This window comes from Callithrix jacchus, chromosome X, assembly GCF_049354715.1.
Source record: "Callithrix jacchus isolate 240 chromosome X, calJac240_pri, whole genome shotgun sequence".
Taxonomy (NCBI): Eukaryota; Metazoa; Chordata; class Mammalia; order Primates; family Cebidae; genus Callithrix; species Callithrix jacchus.
This window is the reverse complement of record NC_133524.1, coordinates 149,885,003-149,895,962: the sequence shown is the minus strand read 5'-3', so window position 1 is coordinate 149,895,962 and position 10,960 is coordinate 149,885,003. Positions and strand designations below refer to the sequence as shown.

At 52.8% G+C, this 10,960-nt stretch overlaps 1 protein-coding gene across 3 annotated transcripts; it reads right to left on the bottom strand.

Moving 5' to 3' along the window:
* Positions 1-641: 641 nt before the first annotated feature.
* On the bottom strand, positions 642-10,878 carry TMEM187 (transmembrane protein 187). Of its 3 annotated transcripts, none has more exons than XM_008990091.4 (2): positions 9,976-10,057; positions 642-1,940 (listed from the first exon to the last, which is right to left on the bottom strand). In XM_008990091.4, the coding sequence occupies exon 2, from the start codon at positions 1,733-1,735 to the stop codon at positions 950-952; it is 786 nt and encodes a 261-aa protein (XP_008988339.1). In that variant the 5' UTR covers positions 1,736-1,940; positions 9,976-10,057; the 3' UTR covers positions 642-949. The 3 variants fall into 3 exon arrangements, 2 of the variants coding, with proteins under 2 accessions (XP_008988339.1, XP_078219813.1); XM_078363687.1 differs by having other exon boundaries at positions 1,732-1,940; positions 9,976-10,878; XR_013531684.1 differs by lacking the exon at positions 642-1,940 and adding an exon at positions 7,642-9,572.
* Between the last annotated feature and the right edge of the window lie 82 nt (positions 10,879-10,960).

Here is a 10,960-nt window from a genome sequence, read left to right as displayed (position 1 = left end):
AGACTCCTTCTCGGAAAACAAAACAAAACAAAATGCCTTCAGATGAAAGGAGGTGACTTCGTGACCAGCAGGAAGGACTGTCCCCAGGAGTAGAGGGGGAGTTGTGTGGTTCTCAGTGCCTCTCTGGCTGCAGCCGAGGATGACCCAGCATCCTGACCACAAACTAGACAGTCTGGGCCTTGGGCTCAAGGGCTCAAAAACTGTCGCCTGCATGAGAAGCATGTACCACCTCCAGCACCCTGCCTGGAGATATTGTCAACAGATTGGTTCAGAAGGACCTGGGTGATGGGCACGTGGGGACTGCTCAGATTGTAGCCACTAAGGACATCTAAGCCACAGCCTGGCTCCGAGAGGAGACCCACGAGGAGAGTTCAACTTCCACCATTTGTGTGTTTCCTCATCTGATCTGAGATGACGTGGCTCTCACGTGACCTGCTTATGGTTAACACTCACAGATGTCATGAGGTAACTGATTTCCCCATCAGTCTGCTGGGCACGTATTTAGTGTGACTCAGTGTCCCTGAATCCAGCTGCATCTGAGGACACTCACTGGTATCCCACCGTCTGGCCTGCCTTGCTGCTGCCAGTCCACACTCACAGCTGACACCCCAAAGATACTGCAGACGATCACTCTCTGTCCAACCATGTGCATGAGGGACTTCTTAGGGTCATTTCCACTACCCTTGCCAATATTTATTTGGAAACATTTCAAAGTACAGAAAAGTTATGAGAATTACATCAGGAGTACCCGCATCCCCTGTGCCGGGATCGTTGCTTTCTGTCTTTGAAAGTAAGTTGCCAGAATCACAGCGTTTCACCCCTCCACACCGAAGCCTGTAGCTTCTCAGGGAAGGGCAGTCTTGGTGATCAGTGCGTACCGTCACCCGCAGGACGCCCCACACTGATACCACGCTGCCATCCCAGAGTCAGTTTCAATGCTGGGGAGTTGTCAGTGCATCTTCCTGCTGGAGGGATGGAATCTTGGGTGAGTGCTGAAATGCGTCAGAAACACAAACGCGAAGTGGAACTGGAGCACATCACAGATCTTGGACCAGAAGTGGCCTGTGAGGCACTGGAAGAGACGCCACCGTGCGAGCTGATGGTCACACAGCTTGAGGACCACAAAGCCCAGGCAGGAGAGCACTCCCAAAGCTAAGTACGTGGCCGAGGTGGCGGTGCCATAGCGCCTCTGGGTGCAAAGGGCCTGCCCCACAGCAGCCACTACGTGACTGCCCAGCACTATCTCGAAGCCCTGGTGATGCAGCAGAGTGAGGCTGTAACTCGCCAGGGAGGCACACTCAAGGGAAAGAAACAGCCAGGGCCGCCAGCCCTGTTCTAGGTATAGGCACCAGGCCACAGGCCATGCAAAGATGGGCAGGGTGAGCCACTGGTCCAGCACGGCAGCACGGGGCCACTGTGTCCACAGGCGCAGCCACTGAACGGGGCCATAGAGCAGGGCCATGGCCGCGAACACATCCTTCAGATAGCGGGTACCTGGTCCTACCACGCCACCCCTGCGCAGCCAGAACAGCCCCAGCAGCACATAGGCCACATTCACTAGCGAGTTGAAGGGCATGGCCAGGAAGGCAGGGAGGCTGGCCACCGGCGCCTCGGCGTAGTGCTCGTAGCCCACTTGCACAGAGACGCTGTCAAAAATGCCTGTGGACACTGCCACAGCACAGAGGCTGCTGGCCACAGCCACGTGCATGAGGGCCTGTCCCCACTCCGGCTTCATCTGGACGTCAAGGTATGACCTGGGTCAGGGAGCTTCAGAGAGGAGCCTTCAAAATGCGGCCTCTGCAGAACACTCTGGGCCTCCCAGCTGAGCCAGCAGGAAGAAGCCCCGTGATTTCCGAGGCAGATGCTGCGACCTTGCCCCGAAGGAAGGCAGGAGTCCTGCTGATTGGTTGGCTCCAGTGGAGGAACGTTCTGCCTTTTTCCTTTGTGGTTACAAAAGGCGTGTGGTTAGAAAACAAACCGTCCCCAGCACCGCCTCCATGTTCCTGACCCCAGCCTCGGACCCATCGACCACCTTCACTGGAAGAAGCAAAGCAAAGTGAAGCCATACCCACTGCACACTGGCTCTCACTCAGACCACTAGAATCCTCTGTCACCCCCTTCTCCTGGCACCTAGGAAAGTCCTGCCCATTGCCCTAGTTTCCCCAAAGCCACTGCATCTACAGACGAGCCCTGCCTAGCTGTCATTACAACTCACAATGGCCTTCCCATGCCAAAGGGTTATAAAAGTGACTTCTCCAGCCAACAAAGCCCTTTTCAACAAATACCCAGTTGAACTAGAGACAATTAGCTGGAGTCCAAGCTCTGGCCTCTGAGGCAAGGTCGGGGAGTGAGGAGAAGGAGGATTCACTGTCTGCCACTCGAGCACCAGACCAAGAGGTAAGGGGTGACCCGGCCTCACTCTCTTGCCCTCCCCTGAAGTGCCAAGCCCCAAATCACCTTCTTTCCTCAGGCCACCATAAACCTTCCATCTCCTTCAATCACAGAACCAGAGAGACAACTGTCACTATCAACTGCTCTGAAAATGACTCCCATCATTAAAGCTCTTATCTCTTCCATATATTTTCTTTTTTTTGAGACGGAGTTTCGCTCTTGTTATCCAGGCTGGAGTGCAATGGCGCGATCTCGGCTCACCACAACCTCTGCCTCCTGGGTTCAGGCAATTCTCCTGCCTCAGCCTTCTGAGTAGCTGGGACTACAGGCACACGCCACCGTGCCCAGGTAATCTTTGTATTTTTAGTAGAGACGGGGTTTCACTATGTTGACCAGGATGGTCTCCATCTCTTGACCTCGTGATCCACCCGCCTCGGCCTCCCAAAGTGCTGGGATTACAGGCGTGAGCCACCGCACCCGGCCCTCTCTTCCATATTAATACATTTCACACTTAAGAGGGTGGGTGGGCAGGTGGGCTCGGGGAGAGAGAAGGATGGACCTACAGTTCCTGGTCAGCTGACGCCAGACTGTGTTCAAACCTCGGCTCTCCCACTCACTATCCATGTGATCTTGCACCTTCACTGTTTTGGGCCTCAGTTTGAGCACCTGTTTTTTTTGAGGAGTCTCATTCTGTTGCCCAGGCTGGAATGCAGTGGCGCGATCCTGGCTTACTGCAACCTCCTCCTCCTCCCAGGTTCAAACGATTCTCCTGCCTTTGCTTCCCGAGTAGCTGGGATTATAGCTGTGCACCACCACACCCAGCTAACTTTTGTATTTTTGGTAGAGATGGGGTTTCACCATGTTGGCCAGGCTGGTCTTGAACTCCTGACCACAAGTGATCCACCCAGCTCAGCCTCCCAAAATGCTGGGATTACAGGCATGAGAAACCATGCCTGGCCAAGTTCGCTCACCTTTGACCTCATGGCTTAGAAGTTCCAGGCCTGGGAGGGATCTTAGAAACCATCTGCACCAGCCCCATCATTTCACAGATAAAGAAACTGAAACTCCAGAAGTTTGACTTGGCTGAAAGTTACAGCCCGTGGAGGAGCAGAAACCCAGGCATGCTGCCTCCTGACCCCAGGTGCCCTCTGTTCTCCTCCTGGGAAGAAGTGCCAGGAGGGCTTCCACCTGGCCTCTTCCTTGCTTCCTGGTGCCATGGCCTGGGTATTTTTATTAAGACACAGGGTCTCACTCTGTTGCCCAGGTTGGAGTACAGTGGCACAATCAGCTCATTGCAACCTCCGCATCCTGGGCCCAAGCTATCATCCTCCCTCACACTCCCCAATGGTCGGGACCAGGGGTATATCATCACCTTGCCCTGCTGATTTTTTGTAGAGACAGGGTCTCACTATGTTGCCCAACCTGGTCTCGAACTCTTGGCCTTAAGTGATCCTCCTGCCTTTGCCTCTCAAAGTCCTGAGATTACAAGGGTGAGCCATTGCACTCAGCTAAACCCCTCTTAAGTTGAAAGTCCAGTTCCAATATTTTCAACTTATGATGGGTTTTTCTGGACATTACCCTGTTACAAGTTAAAAAGGATCTGTAGCTGGGCATGGTGGCTCATGCCTGTAATCCTAGCAGTCTGGGAGGCCAAGGTGAGAGGACTGCTTGAGCCCAGGAGTTTGAGACCACCCTGGGCAATAAAGTAAGACCCTGTCTTTTAGGGAGCTCTAAAAAAAAAAAAAAAAGGCTGGGTGCAGCAGTGGATCATGCCTGTAGTCCCAATACTTGGGGACTTTGGGAGGCTGAGGCAGGTGGATCATCTGAGGTCAGAAGTTTGAGACCAGCCTGGCCAACATGGTGTAACTCCATCTCTACCAAAAATACAAAATACTAAGCCGGGCGAGGTGCCTCACACCTGTAATCCCAGCACTTTGGGACAATGAGGCAGGTGGATCACTTGAGGTCAGGAGTCAAGACTAGCCTAGCCAACATGGTGAAACCCCATCTCTACTAAAATACAAAAAAATGAGCTGGACATGGTGGTGCACACCTGTAATCCCAGCTACCTGGGAGGCTGAGACATAAGAATCACGTGAACCCAGGAGGTGGAGGTTGCAGTGAGCCAAGATCACACCACTGCACTCCAGCCTGGGCAACAGAGCAAGACTTTATCTCAAGAAAAACAAAACAAAACAAAAAAATTAGTTGGGTGGTGGGCACCTGTAATCCCAGCTACTCAAGAGGCTGAGGCAGGAGAATCGCTTGAGCCCAGGAGGCAGAGGTTGCAGTGAGCCAAGATCATGCCACTCCACTCCAGCCTGGGCAACAAGAGCGAAATTCCCTCTCCAAAAAAAAAAAAAAGTGATCAGGCACGGTGTCTCATGCCTGTAATCCCAGCATTTTGGGAGGCCCAGGCAGGCAGATCAGTTGAGGTGAGGAATTCACGACCACCCCAGACAATATGGCAAAACCATATCTCTGCTAAAATACAAAAATTAGCTGGGCGTGATAGGTAGCGCCTGTAGTTCCAGCTACTTTGGAGGCTGAGGCAGGAGAATCGCCTGAACCCAGGAGGTGGAGACTACAGTAAACCAAGATTGCATCACTGCACTCCAGCCTGGGTGACAGAGTGAGACTCTGTCTCAAAAACAAACAAACACAAAGTATCTGTATATGTAGACCGCTGAGCATATTTTATGATTATTATTATTTTATTTTATTTTGCTTTTTAAGATAGAGTCTCATTCTGTCTCCAGGCTGGAGTGCAGTGGCGTGATCTCAGCTCACTGCAACCTCCGGCTCCTGGCTTCGAGTGATTCTCCTGCTTCAGCCTCCTGAGTAGCTGGGATTACAGGTGCCCACCACCACGCCCAACTAATTTTTGTATTTTTAGTAGAGATGGGGTTCCACCATCTTAGCCAGGCTAGTCTTAAACTCCTGACCTCGTGACCCACCTGCCTTGGCCTCCCAAAGTGCTAGGGTTACAGGTATAAGCCACCGTGCCCAGCTTATTTTATTTTTTGAGACAGAGTCTCGTACTGTCCACACCATCACCTAGGCTGGAGTGCAATGGCGCAATCTTGGCTCACTGCCACCTCTGCCCTCCTAGGTTCAAGTGATTCTCCCGCCTCAGCCTCCCAAGTAGCTGGGATTACAGTTGCCCACCCCGCCCAGCTAATTTTTTGTATTTTTTGTAGTAGAGACAGGGTTTCACCATGTTGGCCAGGCTGGTCTCAAACTCCTGACCTCATGATTTTCCCACCTCGGTTTCCTAAAGTGCTGGAATTACAGGCATGAGCCAGCGCACCCAGCCTATCGTATTTAATAATTTTTTTGAGACAGTCTTGCTCTGATGCCCAGGCTGGACTGTACTGGCATGAACTCAGCTCACTGCCACCTTCGCCTCCTGGATTCAGGCAATTTTCCTGCCTCAGCCTCCCAAGTAGCTGGAACTACAGGCGATAGCCATCATGCCCAGCTAATTTCTGCATTTTAGTAGAGATGAGGTTTCGCCATATTGGTCAGGGTGGTCTTGAACTCCTGACCCCAACTGATCTGCCTGCCTCGGCCTCCCAAAGTTCTGGGATTACAGGCATGAGCCACTGCACCCAGCCTATTTTGTTATTTTTAATGGCATATAGAGTGACATTTTGATACATCTATATAATGTGTAATGATGAAATGTTTATCATTTCTTTGTGTTGGGAACATTCCAAACCCTTTCTTTTGAAAACACACAGGAAATGACATTCACAATGCTCACCCTACAGTGCAGAACAACAGAGCCCATTCGAGCAATGAAGCTGGGATTTCCTCCCAATCTTTCCCTACCTCTAATCCTTCCAGCTTCTAATACCCACTATACTTCTATTTCCATGAGCTTCATTTTTTTTTTAGTATTTCACATAAGGATTAGTGCATAAAATATTTATGTTCCTGGCTCATTTTACTGAACATAATGTCCTCTAGGCTCATCTATGTTGCCACAAATAACAAGATTTGTTTTATTAGTTTGTTGATTTCTTTGAGACAGGGTCTCACTTCGTCTCCCCGGCTGGGGAGTGCAGTGGTGCAACTGCAGCTCACTACAGCCTCCACCTCCCAGGCTCAAGTCAGTCTCCCACTTCAGCCTCCCAAGTAGCTGGGACCACAGGCATATGTCACCATGCCTGGCAAATTCTGAAAATTTTTTGGAAAAATAGGGTCTTGCTATGTTGCCCAGGTTGGTCTCAAAACTCCTAGGTTCAAGTGACCCTCTCACCTTGGCTTCCCAAAGTGCTGGGATTCCAGGTGTGAGTTACTGCACCCAGCCAATAGGCTTTTTTTTCTCCCCCGAGACAGGGTCTCACTTTGTCTCCCAGGCTGGAGTGCAATGGCATGATCTCGGCTCACTGCAGCCTCTGCCTCCTGGGTTCAAGTGATTCTACTGCCTCAGCCTCCCAAGTAGCTGGGATTATAGGTACCTGCCACCACACCTGGCTAATATTTGTATTTTTAGTAGAAACGGGGGTGTCACCATGTTAGCCAGCTGGTCTCGAGCTCCTGACCTCAGGTGATCCGCCCACCTTGGCCTCCCAAAGTGCTGGGATTACAGGCGTGAGTCACCGTGCCTGCCAATGGTTTATTTTTAAATGGCTCAATGACATTCCATCATGAATATATGCCACGTTTTCTTTATATACCAATCCACTGATGGACACTTAGAGCGCCTCCTTATCTTAGCTATGATGAGTAGTACAAACGCGCAAAGAATCTACATTGGGGAAAGGATAAGTATGTGAGAAGAACGAAACGAGACCCCTATCTCTCACCACACACAATAATCAACTCAGAATGGATTAAAGGCTTAAATGTAACACCTGAAACTATAAAATTACTAGAAGAGGCTGGGTGCGGTAGCTCACACTTGTAATCCCAACACTTTGGGAGGCTGAGGGCGGATCACCTGAGGTCAGGGGTTCGAGAGCAGAGTGATCAACATGGTGAAACCCATCTCTACTAAAAATACAAAAATTAGCCGGGCGTGGTGGTGGGCGCCTGTAATCCCAGCTACTTGGGAGGCTGAGGCGGGAGAATCGCTTGAACCCAGGAGGCGGAAGTTGTAGTGAGCCAAGATAATGCGACTGCATTCCATCCTGGGCAACAGAGTGAGACTCTTGTCTCAATCAATCAATCAATGAAAATAAATAAATACATAAATAATAAAAATAAAACTACTAGAAGAAAATGAGAAAACGCTCCAGGATATTGGTCTGGAATAAGATTTTATGCCAAGACCCCAAAAGCACAGGCAACAAAAACAAAAACAGACACATGGGAGTATATGAAAGTAAAAAGCTTCTGCACAGCACAGAAGCAATCAACAATGAAGAGACAATATGGGAGAAAATATTTGCAAATGATTCACGTGAAAAGCACTGTTTATTTTTGAGGTGCAAAGTCCATCTGCCCTCCTGCAATTTAGGCCCCCAAATGGGTGGGGAAGGGTCTGATTCCTTGCTGTTCCTGAGGTGCCAGTGAAGCCCTGCTCAATTTCAATTCAATTACATTAAAGTACAAAGCCAGCACTTCTGCTGCCTTTTACCATTCTTGTTTGCTATTTCACTTCTCAGGCACGTCCTGGGGCCCACCTGAATCCTCTTGGTCCTCATTCTCAGCCTTCTTGCCTTGGGGTTCCATTGCTGAGGAGGACCACCAGGCCTGGCATGTGGGTGCCTCATTGCCCTCTGAAGCATGTTGTTGCCACACAGGAACCACAGCCCTCACTCTCACTCCACATGTCCTTGCTTCACACAAGCCTGCCATCTCAGCAGGGGGTACCTGGACTCCCCCTGCCCCCTCCTCCCAGTCAAAGAAGCTTCCGGGTCCAGGGGTGTGCACGCAGTAGCCCCAGCATCTTTGTGGAGCAGCCATGGACAGGATCATGTCTGCCCTGACTTCCACACTTCCATGATCAGCTTCCCATTCTATGTCCTGGATTATGTCTCAAACTCTTGGCCAGACTTAAAGTGCCATCCCCATGCAGCTTTTTGAGCTCAGGCCCAGCTCTGTACTGGAAGCTCTTTGCTCACGGTGCCTGGCCACTGCTCTTGACTCAGCTGTCATTTCCTCTCAGGCACTTCCCCTTCAGCTCCTAACTCCAGCTGAGGCACCAGCTGAGGCCCCACCTGGTGTCTACAGGTCCTTCCCTGCACCCATCTAGGGCCCCATTGCAGCCATGCTAGCCTGACCCTCCTGCCTGCCAGCAAGCAGGGCGGAGAGCTAGAACAGGAGTCAAAGACTGTCAATCTGACGGAGGCGGAACTCCAGGAAGGGCGTGGAAAGCAACTTCTCTTTCCGGATGCAGGGGATCAGTCCACCTGAACGACGGCATGGCTGACAGTGCTGATTTAATCAAGGCACCTGTCCAAAACCCAACCGAGCTGGCTACCATACAGCCTAGCTTCCCTGTGACACTGAAATTTCGCCACAGCTTCCCCCAAGGCCTGGCATAGGAAGGCCAACACCTCAACAGCATGGGCACCTGGATGTGGGGTTTATCAGGGAAGCCCTGGAAAGCCTGACAATCTCCTGGCTAAGGGCCCAGACTCTCCTGCACGTGTTTAAACAGCAGGCACTAATACATACAGGACTTTAGCATTTATGAAAACTAGTTATGTCCCCCCACGACCTTCCTCGCTGTCTTCCTGCAGATAAGGTGACATCGTGTGGGACACCCCAGCAGGAAAAGCTAACCTCGGCCAGACGGATGTGCAAGCAGCCAGGAGCAACCATGTACACTTGAATTTTTAAAATTAAAATGAAAATTAATTTGGCTTCTCGACTCAATTTTTTTGTTTTTTTTTTTGAGACAGGGTGTTGCTCTGTTGCCCAGGCTGGAACACAGAGGCGCGATCTCACCTCACTACAGCCTTGAACTCTGGCTCAAGCCATCCTCGGGGTCTCGCTGTGTTGCTCAGCCTAGGCTCAGGCGATCCTTCCATGTCAGTCTTCCAAAGTGTTGGGATTACAGGCGTGAGCCAACGTGTCAGGCCTTAGTTTTCTTATTTACCATGGGTGGGGAAGTTGGGGACATAGAAGTGAGGTAACTAGCCACGGTCACAAACAGCAGGTGGTACCACAGACAAGCAGGAATTCTTCTTTGGCCTTTCTCAAATGGATACTTCCCACTGCGTGAACTATAATACAGAGGATTACAAATGCATGTAATATGTTGAGAGACGACTTAAAAAATATTGTTGAAAATGTGAGAGGCAGTGATGTGTACTTCCTTCCTAATGCATTAAATTACAAGGTCTTCCAGCAGGACGCTTAACTTCAAAATAATAATTCTGCCTGTCGGTAGATCTTGTAATTTAATTGAACCTCTAGGCATTTACAACAAAAGCCACAGGCTCTGACAGGACCTGTCTATCCATTTATACTGGTGACTGCAGCTCCCGGGCAGCAGCTTGGGCCTCTGCGCTGCGGCCTGCGCGTGGCAGTGAGGATGCCGCCGCCGCGCCCGGGCGGCCTCCTGGAGGAGGTGGAACGTACGGGCGACGCCGGGACCCACCTCCAGGGGTTGCGGTGAGCACTTACAGTATTGGCGCGAAAAGGCCAGCAATCACCATACGGGTATTTCGCCTCGCTCGCCTCGCTGGGGGAAATTCAAATCTCCAATAAGGGCGGACCCGAACAGCGAGGGTGCGCCTGCGCGCGGGGCGGGGCCCGGGGCCTGGGAAGCGGGCGGGACGGGCTGACGCAAAGTGACGCGAGCGCCTCCCGCGCCCACCTGGTTTGGGTGCCACCGGTCTGACTGAGGGCCCCTCGGCCGTGGGGACGGCCGGGCGCGCGGCGGTCTGGGGCACGCGGCCCAGCTCTTTTGCTGCGGCGCCGGCGGAGGTGGTGGCGTCCGGGGGCGGGGCCGGCGGCCTGGGAGTCTGGGAGCAGGCGGACGCTCCACCCCCGGGCACCGGCGCTCGGCTGCGTCGCCTCCCACTCTGGCCCCGCCCCCAGTCCCCCACCCCCTCCCCCCCACCCGAGGCGCGCCTTGGGCCACCTCCTGCGGCTGCTAGTTGTGCAGGGCGGGAAAACGTTAGCTCCCCGGCCGGAGGCCTGGCTGTGGTGACTCTTCGCCACCCCCGGCCCCCTGCATGCCCCTTTCCCCACTGCTGGTTAAAGGCAGTTCCTCGGGCGTGCGTCCCTTCAGCGACCCCAGAGACAGTTCCCAAGGGGGGCGGGGCCGAGCGCGTCGAAGGGGTTATGACTCTCATCCGGGTATTCCCGAGATGCCGCCGCCGCCATCTTTGTTTTGTGCTGACAGTCGCTATTGACGCCCGCGGACGGCCGGGCGAGGGGAAGTGGCAAGATGGCGGCTCCCAGGGCGGAGGCGTGGAGGCTCACCCGGGGGGGCTGTGGGGCGGGGCGCGCCTGCGCCTGCACCTGACCTGAGCGCGGCTCCAGCCCTAGCCCAGCGCGTGGCCGCGCCGACCCCCCACCCACGCCGCAAGGCGGCGCGGGGGTCCTTTAAGAGGCTTCGGCCCAGCGGCGAAGAGGTGCGAGGGCGGGTGGAGGAAAGCGGTGA